Source organism: Penaeus chinensis, chromosome 27, assembly GCF_019202785.1.
Source record: "Penaeus chinensis breed Huanghai No. 1 chromosome 27, ASM1920278v2, whole genome shotgun sequence".
In the NCBI taxonomy this organism is placed as follows: Eukaryota; Metazoa; Arthropoda; class Malacostraca; order Decapoda; family Penaeidae; genus Penaeus; species Penaeus chinensis.
In genome coordinates, this window is record NC_061845.1 from 16382493 (window position 1) to 16397492 (window position 15000).

Consider the following 15000-nt stretch of genomic DNA (forward strand, 5'->3'; position numbering starts at 1 on the left):
ACTTTCAACTTTCTTCACTCCTTAAAAACAGGAAAGGATATAACTAGCATTGTACAGCTTAGAGGTACAGGAATCTTTTTAGGTCACAGATTGCAGAATCCTACTCTGAAGTTTTCTCTTCAATGAGGATCATAGAAAAATGCCACTGCTGTTATTCTGACTAAAGCTCTTGTTCTCCCAGACATTTAATTTTTTTTTGTACTACTATCACTCTTTTGCAACATGCTGCATTTTAGCTCTTTGTACCCACTGTTTTATGTCCTTGGATCTGTTGTCCAGAATTATTAGTTTCATCAAAACATCTATGACTCATGAGAAATTTGTGTCAATATTGGATCTGCGAGGAGAATCTCATGTGTTGTCATGCATGTGACATGTAGACTACTGCTATTTAAAACTTGTGATGAATACCTATTGTGTGAATACATTTTCTTTGTTTCATTAAAAAAAATGTTCATATATCTTTTTTGATTAGTTTCTGTATTATATAAATGCTTTGGTAAGAATATTAAAGGTATGAGTCCTTTTTATTATACATTATACTCAGTAGAGGGTTTCTTAGTCTACCTGAGGCTTGTAAATGCCAGATGAGGGAGGTGGATGGAGGGGGGTTAGGCATGGAGCCAAAGCCCTGGCCTGAGCAGAGGGAGGTGCCAGTATGAGCCAGGCAGTCACAGCTGATAGTGCTTCATGTCTAAGATCTGTTCCCCATAAAAACACTCCAAGAAAAAATGTATTTCAATGTGTTGAATTGAGTTCCCTTAGCTTGTTGTGCCTTGCATGGCAAACTGACCAAAATACAGGCTTAGGGAGTGTGAGCTCTGAGGTTATTGCTGCTACCTAGTGACCTTAGGAGACTAGCACTTCTCAGATACTAACTGCAATGGGTTGCAAGAATCCAAATTCATTCATTAGTGAGACTACAGTCCTTGCATGTGGGTGAGTGACAAAAAAAAGAGCTTGACCATGTTATTTATCATTGATATTCGCTGAAATCCATTTTGTTTGACCTTTTTAATTAATTTTTTTTATATACTACACTTTTTTTCATACCTGTTAATTTCATATTCCTTAATTGATAGGTCATATTATGTGAAATAAATATTTATCAGGAAAAGAATATTTTGAAATAATACACTTACTTTGACATTTACAATTCAGTTTGGAGTATAAGAATATGGTAATGTGCCTAATGTGTGCTTATATCTTGTCTAGAGGGTGTTATTAAGAAAGCTCAGGACATAAGTAACTTAGTAACATTGTGAGTACATAATATGTAGTGACTAGAATCTTTTTACAATATAAGGTACATAGTGATAGCTTATCTCTCTTTGATAACTACATTAGGTGGATACTTAAATAGTCCAAGATAGGCAGACCAGTATTCACCACCATGCGTTAGTCTGATTATTTGTGCTTGGGTGACTTCTCAGTTTGTAACGCATGGGATTATTTTAATGCATATGTAATGGCAACTTCGAGTATATTTGAGCTAGGTTTCTTCTTCTGTATTTGTGATTTTATTGTACTAACATCATGTTTATAATTGTATTGGGTAGGATTTCATGAAACTTCCAGTCCTGAAATATGCACGTGATGATGTGTCAAGTAGAAATGTGCTCATTCATGTAGAGCAAATGCATTTGTAGAAGTGTGGTTTTGTTTGTTTGTGCTTATGGAGTGTGTCATGTGGAAATTTACTCATTAATGTAGAGCAAATGAACAAATGTGTTTGTAGAATTGTGTCCATCTGTGTTCTTTATTGATATAGTGATTTTTTTTTTTCCCCTTCTTCTTCTTCTTCTTCTTCTTCTTCTTCTTCTTCTTCTTCTTCTTCTTCTTCTTCTTCTTCTTCTTCTTCTTCTTCTTCTTCTTCTTCCCATTAAGTATCCTCATGTGCTGCCTCATTGATTTTCAACAGGTAACGTACAAAATAAGAAATCAGTTGATTAAGAATGATATTTGATAGCTTGATCATTAGTATTTTTGATAATAATATTAATAAGGTTCAACAGGGCTTGTTGGGTTCACTGTATTAGGATGCTTGTGATGATAATTGTTGAATGTACTCTTATTTTTACTTATGATGATAAAAGAATGCATATGGGGGATAAATTGGATATTGATTGATTGCATATTGCATGTGAGGAAAGTTACTTATATTTTTTATTTTTAAAAGATGAATGCAACAAGGGATTTTGAAAGAAATGAATGTAGAATGACTGAATGTTGAATAGTCATAGCCATCCATTTACTTGAAGAAATAGATTAAAAGAAAAAAATAGAAATAAGTTAATGGGGAGCTCTGTTCCTTTCATTGTTTTATCTTCAAGTTCTCACATTTGTGTCTGAATCATAAATAGATGAAAGTTTAGCTTAATTTCAAGAATAATAGAGAGAACTGTAGAAAATAGTAGAATAGTAGAAAGGGCTGCTGAATAGCTTTGGTCTATACATGTTCAAATGAAATAAAAGTCAAAATGGCAGAGTGGTAGAAATGTATGTTTATGAGAACAATGAACTGACAGCATTAAGGAAGAAACCCTTGGTGGATGCATGTGATTCTTAATACAAAAAAAAAGAAGAAAAAAGATTATGAGGATTTTAGAGGCTTATCAGACCTATCCCCCCCACCCCCCCACCCCATCCCTTGGCCCTTGTTGCCGTGGGGGCTTAGGAGACGGTGACAGAGGCCTAATGCTGGGGTTTCCCCTCCCTTTGGCCTCAGCTCTTGACTTAATTAATTTTGCACAGCCATTTCTTCGTCCTCTATCCTTTTTATTATTTCCCTCCACCCTACCCCTCTCCAATCCTAAGATGTGAGAGCCATGTTGAAAGGATGAAAGACTGACTTTGTGCTTGTCAAGGAGCCATGGGCATGGTATTCCCTTGGTTAATTGTTTATCCCCTACCCCTCATCGGGACCCTGAGGGGTTGGACCTTTTATCTTCCCCACATATTTCAGGCTTACCATGGCTAGTGTTAAGATTTTGTACCCTTATTAGGGGCACTGAAGCTCGCCCCTTTATCACGTAGCTCCCTGAATCTAACTCATCTGGTTTACTGACCTCTGACTCTTCTTTGATCATGGCTCGGACCACTACCCCCCCTCCTCAACACGTGCAGTCAACTTAACTCTTCCCAAATCCCAGGTTATAACTCAATCTTTGAAAGACTGTTCTTCCTCACTCCCAATATCCTCCACTCCATCTCCTGCAAAACTGTCTTCATTTTCTACCTCCTTCTCCCTTAACCCATTGCCGATGGGCATGCCATGCCATCCACGGTGAGTTTACTTGTTTCATTGTTTTATACATAGATGGCTACACTTGTACTAAGTCACCAATAAGCCAATTACGAGTACTACCTGTCTTGCCCGTTTACCATTTTCTTTGATTTACGAAAATATTTTACGTTATCATATTTTGCTGTTACTAATGTTTATAACATTATAGTAATTATAATGTTTATAATAAAAATAACACCATCGATATTCATAGCACTAGTAAAAAATACATTTTCCCGCCAACTCAAGGAAAGGTGAAATCAGGTAAGGCAGAGCCATCTATGTGTAGAGACATTTCACAAAAAAAAAAAAAAAAAGCACAGCATTTTTCTCCCTTTTTTATTCATTTTTCCTGTCGGCAATGGATTAAGAAAACTTTTCAACCTTATTGCCCTCTTCCCCACAGCATTGTCTCACTCCACACCACTTCCTCTTCCTCCTGTCTTGCCCCTCTACAATTTCCACCTCTACAAAACTTTTGAGTACTCTGTTTAGTCCAGCCAAGTGGAATCAGTATGTTATGATCCCCCCAACAGCCCCTTACTCCAGCAGTACCACCCTCTTCGAACATTGCCTCCAACCAAAAACAAGTAGACAAAGGTCCCAAGTCCCAAGCCCATGCACTGTCTACCCTGATTGACCTGGCTGGCAAATCTATTCCTGCCCAACCCCACTCCTCCCTTGATACATGTACTGGAATTGTTTCTCCCTGACTGACTCCCCTGTCTACGACAAAGATTGGTCAGACCGTGAAGATGACTTACTTGCCTGCCTCGTTGACTACAATTCAGTATCAGAATTGTGCTACAATTTTCCCCCCAGAGGCCATTGTAAGTCCCACTTCAGTATGGCCAAGATTATCTTCCTAGACCAGGGCTACTCAACTATTATAAGCAAAGGTCCAGTTAGACAAGCTCCAATGTACGCATAGGTCCGGAAATTTTTATTACATGAAATATAAAAAAGAATGACCACGGTCCGGATATATATATATTCTAAATATATATAGTCATAGTCGACCAAAAAAAAAAAACTTGCAAGATACTTTCACCAGGACCTTCATGCTATTTAACTAGAATTTTCTCTTCCTGGGGTCTGAGGTCCAACTGCAACACTCAGAAGGTCCGGATCCGGACCGCGGTCCGCCAGTTGAGTACCCCTGTCCTAGACCATATCAACCCCCACCCCATCAATGTCAGAAATGTTGTTATTTTGGCCACCCTGGAAAGCACTTTTGCTCCACAGCCCACTGTCCTCTATGTGTCCAACCTGGTTTTGACTGTTCAAACTGCCTGCACCATCACATATATGTGCCATTTTCAGTGGCTCCCCACCCAACTCCCCTCCAGAAACCCTTGAGAATATCCAAAACTTCCTAAGCATGACCCAGTAGAATGCTCCTCTCTCTCATTCATCCTGTAATTTCTCTACCCCCAATCTGTTTTCATTCTGAGTGACTACCAACATCTCTCCTCCTCCTCCTCATATTCCTCCCATCCCTCTTTCCCTTACTCCCCTACAGTGGAACATTCAAGGCTTTCATTTTCACAAACCTGATCTTCGTCACCTCATATCTCCCTACAACCCATCCATTATCAGTCTTCAAGAAACCTTCCTAACACAGCCTCTAGGGCCGATTCCACATAATAATTTTATATCAAGCTCTCACACTGTTACTACCTCCTCTGTACTTGTTCAGCAAAAAACACCATACACTATATGCCCCTTTCAAACCACTGTCCCTTGCACAATAATTTGCCTCATTCTTTGCAGCTGGATCATATTTATTTCAATTTACTTTTCCCTTTCTCTTCCCTTGAGTTTAATACCTTTAAAACTTTACTTTCTTAACTTTAACCACCATTCCTTATAGCATGTAAAAGATATCAACTGTCACTCTTTGGGATGACTCTACACTACTTCCCCAGGCTGTTCCCTGGATTTCTTTCTTTCTAACACTGATGTCATCCTTCTTAATTCAGACTGCCTCACCCACTTCGACCAGCAAACCCAAACCGTTTCATACCTTGTCCTTTCTCTTTGCTCTCCTTCCCTTCATCTAGGCTTCCATGGGTAAGTTCTGGTCCACCTCCCTATAGTGATCACTTTCATATTTTCTACTCTTGCTCTTCCTCTATCATCCTTCTCTTCCACATCAGACATGCTTTTTATTTCACAGCCACGGTCCTAAGTGCAGCCTTTACATTCATACCCCAAACCTGGTGGAACACTGAATGCTCCAAAGCACTTCAAATGAACCATGCAGCAGTTATCACTAACAGTGAAATACCCCCAGCCAATTATCAGCTCTAATCACTTTTAAAAAGCAATCAGCTCAACTATGCTGCACAATCTGAAGCTCTATTAAAACCAGCTGGCAAAATTACTTCACCACAATTATCTCTACACTTATTTCTACAATATGGTGTAGAACCCATAAACAATCAGGGAAACATCCCCCTTATCCTGACCCAGTCCTCCATATCTGTAATACCCTCATTTCTGAATCTTTCCAAGTTGCTACTGAACTTGTTGCATATTTCAGCCAGGACAGTAGTGGCTCTCACCTTTCTCCTCATTTCTATTCCATGAAAACTACCAAGGAATGAACTCTAATCTCCTTCTCCTTCTCCTCTACAGAGCCCTACAATGCCCCTTTCCTCTGCGGAACTCGAATCTACCTTACAGTCATGCTGCAACACACATAAAGTTCCTGATGGCATACATCACCATATGCTCCAACGTCTTCCACCTTTTTCCATATCCTTCCTAATGATAATCTATAACATTATTTGGATAACAGGAAACTTTCCTTCTCACTGGCTTGAAGCACTTATCCTACCTTTCCTTAAACTTAATAAAAACGGCACCCTTCCTCAAGACATTGCTCTGACTAGCTGTTTATGAAAATTGTTAGAAAGAATGGTAATTCTATGGCTAATGTGGTACCTTGAATCCCAGAGCCTTTTCTCTTCTTCTCAATTTTAATTCCATCTTCTTTGAAGCACAGCTGACCCACTTGCACATTTTGATAGTTACATCACATCTGCCTTTGCACGCCATAACTCAGTATTAGCTATTTTCTTCAACCCTGAAAAGGTATATGATACTACATGGCAATACCATATTCTTAGCTATCATCTCATGGCATGCAAGGGAACTTAGGTGTATTCATTAAATCATTCCTTTCCAGTCATACCTTCCTCACTTTTCCTCACTGTGAAGGTGTCCCACAAGGAAGTGTACTAAGCACCACATTATCCCTTCTAGCTGTAAATGGTTTAATTTTAGTTTTACCACCAGGTCTTTTTGGGCCATTAACCATGGCTTCTGCTTTTCCACCTCCATATCCTTCAGGCCTACCTTCCCACTCTTGATGCCGTGCCCTTCTCTCTCTTCAGAGCTGTGCACGTTTTCATCAATGTTCTCTCTCTAAACTAACTGCCCCTCAGTCACATCTTCCTACCTTTACCTTCTCTCCATGCCTACCCACTCCTTTCTCAGTCTGTATGAATGCACATCTCTCCCATTCACCCTTTCCTCACCTCCAACCCCTACGTATTTCTACCTATGAATACCCACCTTGTCTATATCTTCCTTCCAAATATTCCATCTAACCATACAACACAAAACTGTCAGTTTTTGCTGGATGCCCAGCCATATTGGGATCCTCAGCATATACAGATACATTAGCACACTCTGCTGCCCTGTCCAGATCCCATGAACCCAGATTTTCCCATATACCAGCTTCTGACTACTACCTTCACTTCAAAACCTACCTCTTTGCCCGCTAGTAGTCTTTCTGGTCTAGCCATACCACTGATAAACTACATAACATAAAACTTTCCCTATCCCCTTGGTCAATACCATTTCATAAAAATTCACACTGGGAAATTGCTCTTGCCCACTTACAGAATGGACACACTCGCCTCACACATTCCTATCTTATGTCACAATCTGATCCACCTCCATGCTTTCAGTCCCACACATCCTACTTTACAGCAACCCATACCTCTGCTTTTCCTCACTTCCCTGACCCCTATTGTCAGGGACATCCTATTGGACATCCTCTCAGAATCTCCTGCCTTGTCCTTTGACAACTTATACTCCTTCCTTAGATGCAAAAATAGCCTCCATTTGATCAAATTGCCCTACTCCATTAAATTTTTGCTCTTCTAACAACCTTTACCCCATACTATACCCCATCAGCTTCCCCTCTCGACCCTTTTCACTACCATACTACCCTCTACTGCTGGTCAACCTTTTCACTAATCATTAATTCATTCCTAACCCTTCTTGCCACTATACTCTACCATAGTGCTGTATGACCTTAATGTCTAGCACAGTTATTTGTTTTAACCATAAACCATTATCAGACCTATTTTGATTGTTTTGTAATAGTTGCTAAACTAAATTCTATCTGCTTTGTAGACAAGGTAAATAAAAAAGAAACCCAATTTTGATTTTATTTTAATTCTCTGTGGAGTGACAGAAGATTAAGAAATTGGAGTTGTACAGAAAATGTGGGTAACCTGCCATATTAAAAACAAAATTTCCAGATTTGCATAATTATATTAAAAAAAAAAAAAAAAATGCGACATATTATGTAGGTTGAGACAAACTAGAAGTTGATAGAAAAAAGGTAAATAAATAGATAAAGAGAAAATGATTAAAAAATAGAAAAACTATTAGAAAATGGTAGGTGCTGTTTGATTTCATGTGGACGTCTTCATAAGGTAAGTTTCTAGATTGTTTTTTCAACTGTTGTCTGTGATGACTTTTTGGTGGTTCGCTTCTGTTCATATTTGGTAAAGAACTAGAACTTGATTAATATATTCTTAAATTTATTGAAAATACTGCACATCATGTTAACAAAATTAATCAGCTTTTTTTTTTATTATTGTATGATCTACTAGAAGTGCTGTCAACACATATTTTTGACAAATTCTGTGTGTAAGAAGTAGATTTTAATTTTCAGTTCAAAATATTTTTCCATATACTTTATTTGTTCCAAATAAGTACAATGTCTGTGGTTTTCTTTATGTATGTGTGTATCCATGTATGTGTTTGCCTGCATGGGCATGTGTGTGCGTGGGTGTGTGGGTGTGTGGGTGTGCGTGTGCGTGGGTATGGCGCTGACAGAGGTGGAGCAGGTGTGGGCTGGATGGTGTTGGGAGAGGATAGTTTATGGGGAATAGACAGGGTGAGCAATACCCCATGTCTGATGACCACACACCCAAAGACACGTTTTAGCACTGATGGGATAAGCTATTGATTTCCTCTTGCTTGACTTCACTATTTCATTGTCAAAATATCTAATTGTTCATAGCACTTGCTTATCAGAATTAAATGCTAGAAAGCACTGATAAAAAATAAAAAAAAAAGATCATATCATAAATGTTTAGCTGATATTGAAATTTCCTGGTGTGGGAGACATAATAAGAGAGTCTGTACAGCAGAAAATGGTATATTTACTTTAAGCAATTGTTTTTATCAGAAAAATTTGTATTCAATAAGTCAGAACATAAGGTAAAATATAAGCACGGAATGGATGTCTACTTGTTATAGCTAGTGCCAAAGAAACTTTTGTTCCCAAAGGATATAGGTTGTAGTTATTTAATAAGAGGACCCAGTCAACCATTTTTTTTGTTATCTTTTTAAAAATATTTTTCCTATTTATTATCAAGCATCATCTTTTCAGGTATATCCAGCACACAATCCGGGAGAATGAGATAGTAATGCACATACACCCAGGAGAGTCGGGAATGCAAATGCCAGAGGAACCTAGCCATGCCACACTGACCATTCAAGCTACTGATCCTGCCACCAAGACTGTCACCACTCGCCGATTTAACTGTGCTTACGAAGGATGTTCTCGTACATACAGTACACCAGGAAACTTGCGCACACATATGAAAACACACAGAGGTATAGGAAGAAAAATTAAGGTGCACAATGTAATGTTATATGAGGTTTATAATAATATAAAGAGTGGTATATTTTCCTTGTCTGTTTGAGATATGTTTGTATTACATGTGGATGAGCAAATGAACAAGTTTGTGTCTGTGTGCTTACTTCAAAGTGTGTTTGTGTGTTCAGAATATTCAGCTCTTCCTGATCTATTGAATAGCATATTGACTCAGATTGATCCACTTTTCAGGAGAGTACAGATTCCAGTGTCGAGAAACAGGTTGTGGTAAAGCTTTTCTCACTTCCTATTCACTGAAGATTCACCTGAGAGTTCATGCGCAACAGAAACCCTACACTTGTGAGAATGATGGCTGCCAAAAGTCTTTTACTACACTCTACAGGTGAACTTTTTTTTTTTTTTTTTTTTTTAATCATTATTATTATTTTTTTTTTGTAAGAAAAGGTTTTAAAATGGTAGATATTCTCCTGTGATGATTTGATGTATCCTTTTAGGCTTCGATTCCCCCTTCCCCCCTTTTTTTTTTTCCTCTCTCTCTTTAATTTTCTTTAATGAACCTCAGATCCAATTCAGGATGAATGCTTTTCTTTAATAGTGTAACAGATTTTTTTTAGAGATTTGATAATTTAAGAAAGACATTTATCAGTTTGAGTGTATTTGAGGAAGCCTATTTTGAATTTGTAAGATTAATGAAATTTATTGACCTCAGACTGCGTGCACACCAACGGCTGCACAATGGGGACACCTTTAACTGTAACCGTGATGGATGTGTACGCATCTTCACCACTCTCTCAGACTTGCGGAAACATGTCCGTACTCACACAGGGGAAAAGCCTTTCAAGTAAGGAACCTTTTTTCTGTTTTCATTTCATTTTTTGGTATTGTCCTCTTTATCTATGCCTGTTTTCTTCTTCCTGATCTTCTGAAATGGTATATAATTGAGTCTTGCCCTTTATGGTGTTCCATTTTTTGTTCTAAAACTTTTTGAACATTTTTTAGTCATTTCATTTTTTGTATTTATTTTAGTGTCAATTTTGTGTTTACTTTCTCTCCATCCTTCTCTCTCCCTCCCCCCTTTCTTTTTCTCTCTCTTTCTCCTTCCCTTTGTCCTTTTCACTGTATAGAGAAAGAATGTCATGGTATATTTAATTGCAATTTTTGAGGTCTCAGGTGTAATTCGGTTTGCAGTTGACGAGTTTTCATTTTAATCAACTTGCAGTCCATAGCTAAAGCCATCAGCCTCATCTTCTTTGGTGCTAATATGTGATCAGAAAATAATCTGGAATTCATTACCACTTATGGGGCATATAATTACATATTTAGGGATTAATGAGTTATTAAAGGTTTGGCCAAAGCTTGATTAAGTGTTGAAGTTGAAATTGAGCTCATGGAGATTTGTCTAGTTTGCTGTGGTCCAGAAAGTGCTTAGGAAAATCATCGAACCTCAGAAAGTTTTCCTTTTTTAATCAGTCAACTTCAGTATTATTAAAGTAACTTCATTGGCTTCCCTTCAGGTGCGAGGAAGATGGATGCGGGAAGTCATTCACCGTGAGTCACCACCTAAGAACACACAAGAGAATACATACCGGTAGGTGTGAGTTTGCTTTAGGGTTGGTTAGGGAAAACCATGGCTCCTGTTTTAATAAAGGATCCACTTTAGGGATTCTTTGACTTAGGAGGTTTTATCCAGTCTTGTATCCTACTGTACTTTGCTGGCTGTAATGGGTCTTTTTATGAATTGCTTGTATTTTGTGTATAAAAGTTAAGGGTAAGATAGATGGCTTCTGTGTATTATCTGTTATAGTAGTTCTATGATTCTGATTTACTGAGTGTCCAATACAGGGCAGAAGTTTTCCCAGAACATATTTGCTGAGATTCAAGTTATAACAATTTATTCTTCTCATGACATATTATGTAGTAGATATAAGTATGATAATGTAAGCTTTATGGTTGTGCATGACCATGAAGAAAAGAATGTGCCTAATATATCATAGGATATTAGTATACAAATACAAAAGCAAGCAAAATAATGTAATTTAGACTTATTTTTATTTACTGCATATTATCAAACTCAAACATTGAAAAGCTAGAACAAAGCTTATAATAGGCATAAGAAGGATAATTGATGTAACTGCAGAAACAAAAATATATATGCAGTATTTCATAAACCAAGCAGATGCAAGTACTTATGAGAAGTAATGTATCCATGTAGGAGAACGGCCATACTTATGTATAGAGGAGGACTGCAGAAAGGCCTTCACCACAAACTATTCCCGCAAGAGTCATATGCGGGTTCATAGGCGAAATTTGAGCAAGGAGCAGGAAAAGCTGCAGCCAAAACCTCTTCAGGATGTGTTGGATCATCCTAGTGAACAAACTTTGTCACAGGGAGAAGTAAGAGCTCTATTTTTACCCATATTTTCCTTGCTGTTGGGACAAAGAGTGAGGGAGAACCTGGAATTGAAATGTTTATTATGATGATTTGTTTGAGAAAAATATATTATTGATGAAGTGCCAAGGCTTGAAATACATCTTAACATTAGTCTTTCATAGTTAAGTAAGTAAGCCTAAAAGACATTGTTTTCAGAGCATACAAAAGAATGGACTTGGCATAGAGGATGGTGGGAGCAAGCCACAAGTAGTTCTACAGGATGGGGCCAATAAGGGTGGGTTCTGTGGAAGTCATCACCAAAGACAGACGAATACCACTTCAGCTCCAGCATCCAAACAGAAAGGTTTGTTTGAAGGATACATGTATATTTGTATACGTTTTTAATTCATTATTACTTAGGGAAAATTTCATAAGAGATATGGTCAGATAGATTTTATTTAAGGGGCAAGCATTGGAATATACAAGGTCATACAAGGAAAGTGTTTTGTATAATATGATTGATTTAAAAAGAAATAAAGATGCAGTTATCATTCAGCATGAAAAAAGGATAGTGATAAGCTTATGTAATAGATGTGGAAGATACAATCTTTTTAATGAATGTGATGGAAACAGTTTATGATCAAAGAGTTAGTAAGTTTTAATTTTCTGAAATTTATCACTTTAGGAAATTAATAAGTGGATGGTATGGTCAGTATTCAGAACGTACAGGCATATCTACAGTTTGTTTATGGTAGAGGCCTTCAGCTCTTATTCAATGATTTGATGTTGTTATTGCTTGATCTCTTTGATAAAAAATCCTGTTTTCTGCTCAGTGTTTGCAATTATTCCGGTGGCAAGTGATGAGGGAGAGAGTCCCACCAGCCTCACCCTTCAAGATTTTCTCAAGTCTGAGGCCCTCAAGTGTAACCCAAACATGAAGGTAAGTGTCCCCATGTAGGTTAGAAACCATACGTAATTTAAGACATGTAATTAGTATGATGGGATTAATGCTGTTATATGCAGTTTTTTTGAGAAACAAAATTCCTTTTTTCTGTTTATTCAGCTGTAAGTTCTATGGATGTTGTTGCACACAGATGGCTCCATAAGTGTTCAGCCACAAAGAAGTTAGTAGGCTTGATGTGTCTGCACCTGATTACCCCATTCCTTGAACTTTCAGGAAAATGCTATTTTTGTAATGCCATTCATATCGATACTGTAATGTTATCAAAATACTAATAGCAATAAAGAGCAAAAAATAATCTTTATGAAGGTCCAGGAATAGGGTAAATGTGTGAGTTAGGTAGGACTAGTAAATGACTCCTTTGTGGCTAAATATTAAGTACAAAGTATTTCTGGTTCCATCTATGTTTAGATATATTTAATAAACTAAAATCAAAGTGGACACGACATGTTTGTCATACCATCCGATTATGAATGTTTTTTTTAGTTCTGTTCATAACAGTGCACACACCATGGGTGCACACAAAATCACATGCACATGAATGTATGCAGGAAAATGCTGATAATGCTAACACCAAGTATGATTTTTTTTCTGACATATATTATGCTAAATGGTTCTGTCTTCTACATGCCATGTAGCATATTACTGATTCTGAAACTAGACTTCACTCTCTCTAGTTAGAGAGTTAGAAGGCAAAATGGCAATTCACTGATTTTTGTTTTATTTGAATTTCAGGTGCCCATTGTCAAGGCTACAGATGACACTACAGTTGGTCGTCTTCTTAGAGATTCTCAGACAGTGACATCGTTATCCCAGGTTTGTCTGTCACCGAAGAGTATCTTCACAGCATTCAAGTATATCCACTCCGACAGGATGAAATTCAGTTCTAAGAGGCATCAAACCATGTACAAAAATAATTTTAGGGTGATTTAGCTAGAAGCAAGTATAAAATGTAATACCTAAATACTCCAGGCAACAAATGAACCAAAATTTTCAACTTTTATCATGGACAAACATGGCTTTTATTATTTGGAGATCTTGATTTCACCCATCAGGAAATGCATGCCTTCTGCTGGTTTGGTAAACTACATATAATGCAGTGAAATATATATTCATCATAATTGAAATAGTAATAATTCATGTATTTAGGCATTTATAAAATAGACTAGGGGTCTCAATGGAGGGGATATTGGATAGGATGATAGGTACCTTGGAGGGGCTAGAGATAGAAGATTCAACGAGAAGAAATGCCTGATAGTTTATGATAACTGAAGGGGAAGTCACACTAGTCTTGCCTGTCGGGGACCCACTTACAGACTGGGATGCCTCTGCAGTCATGAGGGTAACCGAGATCCCTGTACAGCACAACACTGAGGATTTACTGCTGCAGTGCTGTTTAATCTCAGCTACATTGGGAAAGATGATGGACAAACAAAAACTGTAGTATATTTAATAGGAAGCTTATTACTTAATCGTGTAAACAGTGATTATTATATCATAGCAGGTATAATTACTTCATAGAAATAAGTATATATATTACAAATAATAATGTTGCTCATTTAAATTCTAAAGATTATCCAGACAAATGTTCATTTCATTAGCAAATACAAACACGTCTAGTCTGACATGCTGAATATACAGAGCTCAACTTTGGAAATTATTTACTGCGTGACATAGTGAAAGCCAGAGAGCAATTATAGAATGCCAGCCACAAATATCATGATAAAAGAAACTTGAAAATGATAATGGATATAATCAGCAAGGAACTTTGCTATGCACAGGGTATAATCCTACAGATCCCTGTCTATACGCTACCAGTCTGACAGTTGCTCAATGGTTTGTGAAGTTGACTTGGCTATAAGAGGAAATTACTTCTATGCTTGATTGAAGTGGCTCAGACTTCAGGGATTAATGGGCAAAAATGAACAAAATTCATTGAGTAATATATTTGATTGTTTATGCTTTATATTTCATATAGATTTTTTCTTGTAGGATGGTGATGATAGAGGTCTTCTGGAGAAGATTACAGCCCATGCTGACATCTGCAAGTGTAATCCATGTCACTGTGACCCATCAAGAGGCAATGAATGTTCATGCAATGCAATTGATGACCCAGACTCATCCCTTGGCAGAAGCACTCCATTACCTGTAGTAGAGAAACGTCCTCCACCTTCACCCATCTCCACAACGCCTACCAAATTACCAAGAATGTCCGAAGAAGTGGACTTAGTTTCTCAAGCAGGAAGAAGTAAATCTATGAAGAATTCCTCAAACATTCCTTCTTCCAGCAGCACTTTACAGAGAAACTATCATCTAGAATTAGAGATGACTAAAAAATCTTCTGAAAATTCTAGAGAGGAACTAATAACATCTACCCTGCCAGTGTCTGCATCCAGTTCAAGCATGCAGGTCGGTTCCTCAGATGTTGCAGTGACATCAGAAGGTATGGATGA

The 15000-nt window shown here is 37.6% G+C and overlaps 1 protein-coding gene across 2 annotated transcripts in view; it reads left to right on the top strand.

Moving 5' to 3' along the window:
• LOC125039737 (mucin-5AC-like) overlaps positions 1 to 15000 on the top strand; it is a 22123-nt gene that overhangs the window by 4825 nt on the left and 2298 nt on the right. The window contains exons 2-11 of one of the 2 annotated variants that reach the window (XM_047633973.1): positions 5927 to 8022; positions 8988 to 9214; positions 9447 to 9597; positions 9925 to 10056; positions 10730 to 10803; positions 11428 to 11609; positions 11803 to 11950; positions 12420 to 12526; positions 13283 to 13363; positions 14540 to 15000. The exon at positions 14540 to 15000 is cut by the window's right edge and continues 2298 nt beyond it. In XM_047633973.1, the coding sequence (XP_047489929.1) occupies positions 9025 to 9214; positions 9447 to 9597; positions 9925 to 10056; positions 10730 to 10803; positions 11428 to 11609; positions 11803 to 11950; positions 12420 to 12526; positions 13283 to 13363; positions 14540 to 15000 (1526 nt within the window). In that variant the 5' untranslated portion in view covers positions 5927 to 8022; positions 8988 to 9024. The remainder of the gene's footprint in view (positions 1 to 5926; positions 8023 to 8987; positions 9215 to 9446; positions 9598 to 9924; positions 10057 to 10729; positions 10804 to 11427; positions 11610 to 11802; positions 11951 to 12419; positions 12527 to 13282; positions 13364 to 14539) is intronic. The other variant, XM_047633972.1, reaches the window with a different exon arrangement.